Source organism: Hemiscyllium ocellatum, chromosome 20 (assembly GCF_020745735.1).
Source record: "Hemiscyllium ocellatum isolate sHemOce1 chromosome 20, sHemOce1.pat.X.cur, whole genome shotgun sequence".
Classification (NCBI taxonomy): domain Eukaryota; kingdom Metazoa; phylum Chordata; class Chondrichthyes; order Orectolobiformes; family Hemiscylliidae; genus Hemiscyllium; species Hemiscyllium ocellatum.
Genome location: NC_083420.1, coordinates 25,501,273 through 25,512,974, shown reverse-complemented (window position 1 = coordinate 25,512,974; position 11,702 = coordinate 25,501,273). Strand labels below are relative to the sequence as shown.

At 40.8% G+C, this 11,702-nt stretch overlaps 1 protein-coding gene across 1 annotated transcript in view; it reads left to right on the top strand.

Moving 5' to 3' along the window:
* LOC132825415 (coronin-7-like) overlaps positions 1 to 7,128 on the top strand; it is a 163,409-nt gene extending 156,281 nt beyond the window's left edge. Inside the window, exons 24-28 of the mRNA XM_060840658.1 lie at positions 151 to 267; positions 733 to 868; positions 3,806 to 3,897; positions 5,004 to 5,090; positions 6,386 to 7,128. Coding sequence (XP_060696641.1) covers positions 151 to 267; positions 733 to 868; positions 3,806 to 3,897; positions 5,004 to 5,090; positions 6,386 to 6,394 — 441 coding nt within the window. The 3' untranslated portion in view covers positions 6,395 to 7,128. The remainder of the gene's footprint in view (positions 1 to 150; positions 268 to 732; positions 869 to 3,805; positions 3,898 to 5,003; positions 5,091 to 6,385) is intronic.
* Positions 7,129 to 11,702: the final 4,574 nt, after the last annotated feature.

The window sequence follows — 11,702 nt, the reverse complement described above, 5'->3', positions numbered from 1 at the left end:
GAAATCCGAGAGAATGGGGTGGAATTACCAGTTGATTTGCAGAAGACTGCTACGAAGAAAAATGGAATTTGTTTTCTCACTTAGACAAGCCACACAATGCATTGTTACCTTGCATAAGTTAAGTTCTTATCTTTATTTGATTCATTCTAGGGACTCTGCTTTCTACCAAAGACTGAATGCAATGTGAGGGAAGTGGAGATTGCACGAGCCTTGCGTCTGGGGCACAATTCCTTAGAGTCCATTATTTTTACCATTCCACGAGTTAAGGTGAGAAGTTCAGCATTGTCTTAGAAATGTGGGAGCTTTGGGCTGTGTGGACTGACAGTCTGGCAAAGAGCTAAGTACATCAGATTCTCTATAGTTCATTTATTTGGTGCAGGATAACTTCTCCACCAGAACTGACTGGTTTTAGAGATGAAATGTTTCTCTTCGTTAGACTCCAATGTGGACATAGTAAGCAGCTTTCTCAGTCTGATGTGAGAATTAGACTGGCTACAGCATGTTACATGTTACTGTGATTGGTATACCTACTCCTATCTAATTCATTTTGGTGTGAGAGATGAATATACTCCTATCTAACCCGTTTTGGTGTGGGACCTGTTCCAGTATATCCAGTCTGGTGTGATGCTGGACTCTGAGCAGTTTCTGTTAGTTTCAGTCTCTGAAATTTTGTTACCAATTTATTTTTCCTTGCAGCCATTGTTCATGTTCTTTTCTCTATTTGCATTATAGAAAGAGTTTTTCCAGGATGACATTTTCTCTGATACCACAATGTGGTGGCAACCGGTGCTGTCAGCTTCTGCCTGGCTGGCTGGTTCCAATGGACAGCACAAGAAGATGAGCTTGAAGCTTGAAGACATGATCCCAGGTTCCTGTGATATATACATACATATAAAATATATAAAAACAGGCAGGAGGACATAATAAAATCAAAATACTGTGAATGCTGGAAACCTGAAATAAAAACACATAGTGCTGAAGAAACTCTGCATCTAGCATCTATGGACAGAGAAATAAAGTTAACATTTTGAATCCAGTATGACTTCAGAATTGAAGACTGGTTACAGGGATAGGTTGGGAGGCTGGAGATGGTGATGAGGCTGGGTGTGTTGGGATGAGGACAGAAGGAATCCGCAATGGTATATATTTATGTTCAGTGAGTGGCAAAACCTTGGCAGATGGAGTTTAATGTAGGAACGTGTGAGGTTGTGCAACTGAAAATGCAGACGACTATTTATTTGGAGAAAAAGACTCCCAAAAAAAGGAAACACGGATCTGGGTGTTCTCATGCATGAAACACAAAATTAGCATGTAGATGCAGCAAATAATTAAGAAGGCAATGGAAGTTTGGCCTTTATTGCACAGGGTTTTTGAATTTAAAAATAGAAAAGTTTTGTTTCAACTATACAGACTTTGGTGAGGCCAAAACTATACACATTACTCAAGTAAGGCCTTGATGCTGAGTTTCTCCAGCACTTATTGTTTTTATTTCCGGTTTCTCGCATTCACAATATTTAAGAAAGGATATACTAGCTTTGGGGGCAATTTAAAAGAGATTCACAAGGCTGATTCCTGAGATGAAGGCGTTGACTTGTCAAGAATAGTAATGCTAAACAATTAAGAAGAATGAAGGGTGATCTTATTGAAACATACAAAGTTCTGAGAGGAAACAAAAACAGAAATTAGTGAAGAAACTTAGCAGGTCTGGTGGAAAAAGCAGAGTTAATGTTTTAGGTCCTTCAGAAGGTTCTAGGGGGACTTGAGAGGGTAGATGTTGAGAAGATGTTTCCACATGTGGGAAATTTTAAACTAGGCCATATAATTAGGCATAATGCAGACAATCATTTAAACTGAAATGCATAGCATCATAGAATTCCTACAGTGTGAAAACAGGCCAGTCAGAGAGTTGACACCAACCTTTTGAGGAGCATCCCACCCAGATCCCTGGTGCTGTGTGGCAGCAGTGCTAACCACATGCTGCCCCATAAGAATTTTTTTCTCTCTCGTAGTGAATGTCTTGAATTCTGTACCTTGAAAGTTGGTCACTGAAAGTACTTAATGAAGAGTTGGATAGATTTTTCTATCATCAGGGAGTTGAGGGCTGAGAGGAGCTAGCTTGAAAGATGAGTTGAACCTCTGGCAGATCAGCCACAATCTTATGAAATGACGGGGCAGGCTTGAGGGACCAAATGGCCTACACCTGCTCCTGCTACTTATGTTCTTATGGGTCAGTGCTGTGTCATGGGTAAAAAGGAACGAACATCAGTACAGGAGAAAGTCAGTGACCTTCTGTGTTCCACAAGGGTAAGTGCCACTATCTTATCTCTGCTATCTTTCACTCAGAAGGCCACCTCTCACTCTAACAGTATCACTGCACACACATCTTATCAAAGCTCATGGATTACAGTTCTCACTATTGCATGCTTCCACCTCACCCTCCCAAACTACATTCCTCCTCTCTGCACTTCTCACTTGCTCAATGGGGAACCTCACTATTAGCTGCTTTTCCATGCATTTCCACAATATTCAATCCCTCCCTTTGTGTCATTGCTGGAAAAGGTCCAACTGGTGCCTCCGCAGTCCTTTAACTGACATGATTGCAATTACCAGACTGGTTATGGCCAACCCTCTGGACTAAAATTGAATGAACTCTTAACTGATTCTGACAGTATTTAAGTAATTGAATTCATCCATGAAGGACTGCTCCCCTTTGACTTTTACACATGGCCATTTGCTTGATGCACATGCAGTGTATTTACAGTGTAAGCTGCTGATGTACACTGGAGGTGTGACATAGCGGTAACACAGTTCAACCCTTTTCGCTTTAGCACTCCTTACTGTGACAAGCTGTCTCCCCTCTTCCTCCAGGCTAAAAAATAATGCAAGCCACAGAGGCTATTAATCTGCAACTGAGCACAAAGTGAGTGAGCACAAAGCAATCAAACTAAGAGCTTATAAGATAGATCATGTTTACGTGCATAAGATGCATGTGTGTCCCTGCTTGCAAAGTGTTGCAGAAGCATGCAATTCCTAGGTGTCCCTGTGCTCCAAAATAAAGTCCTGAAAGGCTGACTTGATGTGAGAGTTGGACTGAAAGTGGGCATAATGATGTGGTGAGGCTGTTGGTTTGTCATTGCCAACGTAGGTGGATGAAGAGTGGAGGAGGATGATGACCGTGGAGCATGCAGGGATGTTATGGTGAAGACAGCTGGATAAAGCCCAGCACAAGGAATCAGCAATCTGCAGTCGCGGGTACCCACACTGAATTACAAGACGGAATTTGTACCCTTTCGTTTTCAGGGAAAGAATGGAGAGTTGGAAGTGGTATAGAAATGAGGCGAGTGGGGTTTTAATGAAATAGCAAGATTCTGAAGTTGCTGTTTTAGCCCAAGAAGATAATCAGAATTTTTTTTCTATATGTCAAGATACTGATTTTTTTTTTCCCAGTTATGTAACCTTTCCCCACCCACTCCCACTACTTCAGTTGTATAACACACCACTTTCTACTCCTTCCTCACTCTGTCTGTGGGCATATGTACACATGTATGCCTAGCATAATTCAACACACTCATGTACTTAGGACCACTTAACTTCACTCCCTGCACATACAGTAATACCATTTTTATATATCATGTGTTACAAGGAACCCCCACCTTCCCAGGCCTAATCTCTCTGCTAATTATGGAATGCTGTGTTACTGTACCATCTCATAATGTCAGGTGTTTGCTGGAAATACAGACCTATCTCGCCTTCCTGTGAATTTTGGTGGTTGCAGAATGATATTAATACTGTCTCTGTCCTGTAGTGAGTGAAGCCCCTAAAGAGGTCACAATCAGAAAATACAAGCCTTCAGCATTCTACCTAGAAGAGAAAACAGATGAGGAGAGAAAGGAAGAGGTAATTTATAATTATATAATCATGCCTGTACTGAAATGTTCCTTCCTCTCATTTTCTTTCCAACATCGTCTGTCAATCTCCATTTCGCTCAGCTTGTCTCTCTTTCTCTCTATTTCTATCTCTGTCTCATTAAGTTTTTTTTCCTATCTCCCTTTTCACTCAGTCAGTCCCAGTCCTTCAGACTTTCCTTTTCTGTTACTGTCACCTAAGTGAGCTATGTACACTCAATAACTGCATTGCTTTCTCTCTCTCTCTTTCTCACTCCACTTTCTCATCTTTATCCCCACGCTCTAATCCTCTAATTCTACCCTTTTGAGTATCAGTAATCTAAATCATTGCAACGTTGCTGGATATGCCTTAAGCTGCTTAGATACTATTTTCTGGAATTCTGTCTCTAAATTGCACTTTCTTCCTTTAAAATATTCCTTAAAATCTGTTATCTGACTTTGCAGCTTCATGTTAAGCTCTGTTTGACAATAATTCTATGAAGCACATTGTGATGTTACAAAAACAAATTATTGTTATTACCCTTTTTTTAAAGGGACAATTATCTATGTCCTGTGACCTGTTCCCACTTTAATAGACTAACCTACAGTCACCCTCCCTGCTTCTTTCATGGCTCACTGGACAATGATTTATTCAGTGGTTCCACCACCCCGGATAAATGGTCATGGTGAGCTTCACCACAAAATGTAGTGAAAATCTGGAACTCATTTTACCACAGGCCTATGGATGCTGAAGAGTTCATTGAAATTTTCAACACTGAAATATTTTGATTTTTGATAAGTAAAGAAAGATAGAGCAGTTCAGTGGAGTTGAGCATAGATAGTGATGAGATAGTTGAATGACAGAAAAGTTTGCAGAGCTGAATGCTGTCCTTCTCCTCTTCTTGGGTAATTAAACCTAATGTTAGTAACAGGAGTAGGAATCAGTGGGATGAGTTGTTGCAATTTCTTCTTTTATATTTATTAGCTTTAAAAAGGAAAGGATTAATAAAACCTTCCAAGATCTAAGGGTCCATCCTCTTTTCCGGAGAAGTGACAGACCTGGTCTCTGTTGAGTGGGTGATAGTGTGAACAATGTCTCATTCTCTTTACTCCTTCAAGCTGCTCAGTGCCATGGTAGCAAAGCTTGGGAACTTGGATGATCCCCTGCCTCAGGACTCATTTGAAGGAGTGGATGAAGATGAATGGGTAAGTGTTGTCAACTCTGCCCTGTTGCTACTAAACTGATAGGCAAAGTGGAGTGGATTTTCTGTATTCTTTACTAGTTAGGGTGCATAGGTTTGTGCTTGAGTGGACATTCTTGCATTCCTGCTTGTGAGGATGAAGGTTTCCATTGACCTTGTACAGGAGAAAGTGAGGACTGCAGATGCTGGAGATCAGAGCTGAAAAATGTGTTGCTGGAAAAGCACAGCAGGTTCAGGCAGCATTCAAGGAGCAGGAGAATCAACGTTTCGGGCATAAGCCCTTCTACAGGAATGAGGAAGGTGTGCCAAGCAGGCTAAGATAAAAGTTAGGGAGGAGGGGGACTAGGGGGAGGGGCATTGGGAATGTGATAGGTGGAAAGAGGTTAAGGTGAGGGTGATAGGCCGGAGAGGGTGTGGGGGAAGAAGATGGCAGGTCAAGAAAGCGGTGCTGAGTCTGAGGGTTGGGACTGAGATAAGGTGGGGGGAGGGGAAATGAGAAAGCTGGAGAAATCTGCATTCATCTCTTGTGGTTGGAGGGTTCCTAGGCGGAAGATGAGGCGCTCTTCCTCCAGGCGTCCTGTTGCCATGGTCTGGCGATGGAGGCGGCCAAGGACCTGCATATCCTTGGCGGAGTGGGAATTAAAAGTGTTCAGCCACGGGGCGGTTGGGTTGGTTGGTGCGGGTGTCCCAGAGGTGTTCTCTGAAACATTCCGCAAGTAGGCGGCCTGTCTCCCCAATGTATAGGAGGCCACATCGGGTGCAGCGGATGCAATAAATGATGTGTGTGGAGGTGCAGGTGAATTTGTGACAGATATGGAAGGATTCCTTGGAGGGAATTGAAATGAATTTATTACATTTACTACAGAATATTGTAGGGGGGAGGTATGGGCGCGCATTTTGCATTTCTTGCGGTTGCAGGGGAAGGTGCCGGGAGTGGAGGTTGGGTTGGTGAGGGGTGTGGACCTGACGAGGGAGTCGCGGAGGGAGTGGTCTTTCCGGAACGCTGATGGGGAGGGGAGGGAAAATATATCCTTGACCATGTACAGGAAACTCTGGGTTCACTGGCAGTAACTTTACATTTCCCAGCTGATCCATGATCCTCTGGACTCCTTGGCTGAGATCTTTTGGTATTGAATAGTGTTCAAGATTGTAGTTTGCGTGGGAGAGCAATACAGCTTATCTCAACAAGGGAGATCAAGTGTCATTATCATCTTCAGTCTTGACAATATAAAATGGCAGACTGATGGCTTTTCAGCACTGAGGCTTAGAAGCTAACCAATTTCTTTCCTTCTGTTTCAGGATGACTAGATTCCAACTAAAGACATCTCTACAGTACTTCATCTCCTGATGGACAGCCTATTGGTGGAGCCACAGCTTCCTGCGTCATTAAATGTCATTAATCATAAGCCTGCTAATGAGCAAGAGAGTGTCTCTATTACCCCTCTCACTTTCAATTTGTCTCTCTCCCTCATAACATTTCTCCCTCATTAATTATTTGCGATACATTTCCCTTACTCACTTTCGTTCATCTTTCACTCATTTACAGCATCTCCCTCATTCACTCTCACCATGACAACCTTGCCTGTTTGCAGCGCGTTTCCCTTGCCCAATTGCAGAGCATCTCACTCACGTATTCAGAGCATATCTCCCTCGCTCACATATAAAACATGTCTCCCTCCCTCCCTCACTCTCAGATTAAATCCAGCATTACTCACTGTGTGTCTTTCTCTCTTTAAGTCTTGCCCACTCCTGGCTCATACTCCATGAATACGAGGTACAAGAGAAGCATCAGTGAGTTGCATTTGTCAGCACCCCTCATTGGCATTCCTTTCTTAATTTTCACATACACAACCACATTTCCTCCATGCACCCCTGCCACAACCCTCCTCTGAACCCCTCTCCCCCCACACACACAAACCCACACACACTCTCTCCCTTTCCTTCAGTGCCCCATTTCATGCAGAGTTATGCCATGGGTCAGCATTCTGCATTGTTGCCAGTTGTTCATAAACGTGCATTTATTAAAAAAAAAATCAGCTGAAGAGTAAGAGTTTTGTTTTCCTTTTGCTGTTCAGGAGGATTGTGCACAGGACTGGTGGGTACTAGTTAATAAGCTTTTTTAAAAAAACTAATTATCACTTTGTGGAGATGGGTGACACTGCTGTGACTGATCTAGAGGTGACCCTGTGACCCAATCACAGTGACTTATTACTGGTCTGGGCAATGACCTTGACCCACTCACAATGACCTCTGACTGATTTGGGCATGTGTGAACTAGTTACAATAATGCTCCTGATCTATATGGGCAGTGACTCTCTGATCTCTCACATTGACCCTTCCATTGGTCTGGACACTGTTACCCAATCACATTCTCTGTTGAGTTCCCTGGAATGGCAGTTTCTGATCTTACCCAACAAATTAATGTAGATTGCTAAACTAATGTTACCATAGTATGATTAGTCAAAGGTTATTGAAGAAGGTATTAGAAAGATATATTACACTTAACAGAAGCCAATAAATCTTGTCACATCATCAAAATCATCATTCTGACAAATATTATCAATAACCAGTGTCATGTCTGACAGGATATTACATCGGAAATTTCGAATATTCAAACCATGTTTGGTATGCAAGTAAATAAGATATTATTGAAGTTGTCATCTGAAGCAAGCTATAGCCTTTCAATTTCCTTCTGCCTTTCAATTTCCTTCTCTTCAATCTATTGTCAACAGCCCTTTTTAATTTTTTTTATTGGAAAGTAGGCATTGCTGGCAAGATCAGTACTTATTGCCTATCCTTGACTTCCCTTGAGATGGTAATGGGGAGTCAACTTCCTGAACCATCATAGTCCATGTGGTGTAGATAAAGTGCTCTTTGAGTGTACAGTGGTGACTGCATTATATGTGAACATTGAGCATTTAAAGGATTTGCAAGGACATTTTTTCTGTTGGTTATGTATTGTAGCATATGTCGAGAGTGTGGTGTTGGAGAAGCACAGCCAGTCAGGCAGCATCCAAGGAGCAGGAGAATCAACAGGAAAGACTTATGCCCGAAACATTGATTCTCGTGCTCCTCGGATGCTGCCTGACCGGTTGTACTTTTCCAGCACCACACTCTCGACTCTGATCTTCAGCATTTGCAGTCCTCACTTTCTCCTAGTTGTAGCATAAGTGCCATGTTGTCTATCAGTTTATGTTTCAGTATTGATTGGATATTAAGTATTATACCAGGAATCTATAACTCAGATGAAAGAACAAGAAAGGCAAGCCTCTGAAAAGGGAAAGCTTTTTAGGAGCCTTAACTGAAGTTTTCAGTAACCGAGATTATGTGAATTGCTCACTATAGTCAAAGATTTAATTACTCATTGCTGAGGCAAGAACGACAAGTGAACTATGCATTGGTTAAATGGTATAGTGTAGTAAATTCATTTTAATTCTGTATAGCACTCCCAGTTATAGGAAATGGCTGAAATGACATTGCTTAAGTTTAATACATGTTCATAATTATTTATAGTGTGCAAGAGGAGCTCCCTTTTATAAAACGCAATCAGCTCGCCTTTTCTGAACACAGTCAAGCAGCTATTTGAAGGGATGTCTATTTTAAGAAACTAATCTTAGGATTAAGGACAAACCTCTATGTACTATATAAAATAAATCAGATCTACAAAAGCTGGACTTGGTCCATGAAATATCTCAATCTATTCAAACCAAAACGCTGAAATTGAGAGAGACTATTTATCGTGCAGTATTTTGAGAAATAAAGCTAATTGATTAAATCACCAGCAGATGGCATCTACTTCATTTGTAGCTTTTGTTTCTAAATAGAATTACTATGGGGCAGTAGTTTCTGACAAGTATGAAGAATCCCAGAGACACTTATTTAAAAAGAGAAGTGCTGCAAATGCACTAATACTCAACAGACACAACAGCATGTATGAAGGGATCCTGATCTTGAATCACCCAGTGCAAAAGGAAGTAGCAAAGGTGGAGGAACTCATCATAGGCCTGATTCTGGATTGGACGTCCACAGATAAGTAGGACTGATGGAGGCGATCTCCCAGGTGGACCAACTGATGGAAATTGCAGAGTGTGTAGTCAACAATGGAAACAATACTATTTAATTTTGTACTGACTTTTGCCTTTTTCTTTAGTTGTGCCACTTTTTTTTAAAAAAAGACACATTTTGTTAGATGCCACTGGAGAAACCCAGTAAGGGATTGGAAGGTGCATCTGTGAAAGAAGAAACATGATACTCAGATCCATATAGTGGAATATGAACCCACAGCCTTCTGACTCAGAAATAAGAGGGATAGTCACTGAACCAGATGATTTAAATTCACTTAAGTCCTTGTGATTTTGGGCATTTATCTCTCTGTCCTTATCAGGTTTTATCTATCTACCAAAGAATCCAGTATTAACAATCTGAGGGTCTGTTTCAGTGTTCTGCAGTATTCCTTTGTATTCTGTAACAGAAGCTCTTGGTACGTGATCTGAGTGAGCAGAATGGAAAGTGTGATTTAGTCTTTCTGTTTTCAAACAGTTGTAAAATGCTATGCTCCCAAGTAAAGGTTGCAACTTTACTATTGTCAGCAGTTTTGCTCAGGAACAAAGTACCCACTAAAGCTTTTAAAAGGCAAAGTACATGATGTACTTATCTAGTAAAAATGATGAGGAGAGAAGACTTTTCTCCATTCAAAGTCCATGTGTCAGCTGATACAGATCTAAATTATGTATATTTAAATTTGTTATCAAATAGCCTTGTGTTTAATTGTTTATAAATTGCTGTCAACAGGTAAGTAAGACTAACCAGGCTAGATTAATAGCCCATCCTTCTTTACTATTGACTTAGAAAGATGGGCCTGTGCTTTAAAGGAACTAAAAATATTGAGGATATTTTCATGTTTCATCCCAATTCATACATTTAAGTTAATTTTCCATGTCACATGAAGTAACTTAATTTATTTACTCAGTCTGTTTTTCACTTTTTTGAAACCTATACAGATTAGTCATATTTGGGAAATTACTAGATCATGAATTCTTTAAGAAAATTTCAAATGAATGGGTCTAGTTTATTTGATTAATCCCTTAATAAATATTTCTAGTCTTCTGGTCTGAGTCATAACTGTTTACTAGGTTTCTTATATTATTATTAATTTAATCTTGTCAGAGAAAAGAGCAGAACTTCTTCAAAATGGGCATACTGGAAGTGATGTGCCAGTGAGTTTAATATTAAACAAAATTTACTGTAACTTAATCTTATTCTGAAAAGTACTTGATCTCAAATTATTTTTTAAAAATTGCAAATAAATATGATTTGGAGATGCCAGTGTTGGACTTGGGTGTACAAAGTTAAAAATCTCACAACACCAGGTTACAGTCCAACAGGTTTAATTGGAAGCACTAGCTTTCGGAGCTACCTGATGAAGGAACAGTGCTCCGAGAGCTAGAGCTTCCAAGCAAATAAATATGTCTAGTTTATTTGATTAACCCCCTCATGAGCTGGTTCCATTCTTCTGATCAAAATAAAAATGTTCACCGTCTTTCCTGTTTTGCCTTTTATGAAGTTTAATAGTTTACCTATTATCAAAAGTCCCTCGCTGACTAGTGTGTTTCTCCTGAAGTGACACAAGAAAAAACAGGAGAGACCACTCAATCCTTGAACTTGTTCCACTGATCAATGTGATCATGACTGATCTTGGACTCCATATACTCATCTTTGTCCCACATTTCTTAACAACTTTAGTTAACAATCTATTATTCTCCTGAATAAAATTATCTGTTGACTTACTGTTTGGGGATGTGGTGGCGTAGCAGTAGGGTCACTGGACTAGTAATCTCGAGGCCCAGACCTTTGCAGAAGGGATGTGGGTTCAATCCCACCAAAGCAGCTACTGGAGTTTAAATTCAATTCATAAATCATGACTTTAAAATGCGAGTATCAGTAATGAGCTGAAGGCACGGTGGCACAGTGGTTAGCACTGCTGCCTCACAGCGCCTGAAGACCCGGGTTCAATTCCCGCCTCAGGCGACTGACTGTGTGGAGTTTGCACGTTCTCCCCGTGTCAGCGTGGGTTTCCTCCGGGTGCTCCGGTTTCCTCCCACAGTCCAAAGATGTGCGGGTCAGGTGAATTGGCCATGCTAAATTGCCCGTAGTGTTAGGTAAGGGGTAAATGTAGGGGCATGGGTGGGTTTCGCTTCGGCGGGTCGGTGTGGACTTGTTGGGCCGAAGGGCCTGTTTCCACACTGTAAATCTAATCTAATGAAAGCATAGCTGATTTGCTTGTGTTCTTACCTGTTCAGGCACAGCAACATAGTTGACTCTTAACTGCCCTCTGAAATGGCAATAAACATCCATTGAAATTTTTTTTTAGTGTTATTTTCAGCAAGAGACCATTCCAAATATCTGTCACCTTTTGCATGAAGAAATCTTTCCTAATTGGTGAAAGATCAGGTTCAAATTTTTTGTTCATGCCCCCAATCTGAAGTTCCCAATTAGAGGAAATTGTTTATCCTAATCTTTTCCTTGATGTTATGGAATTATTTATACTGAAAGCTGAAGGAACGCTTAAGCCATATGTAAGAAACATATTGGAGCATTAATTCAGTTTGAAGAATTG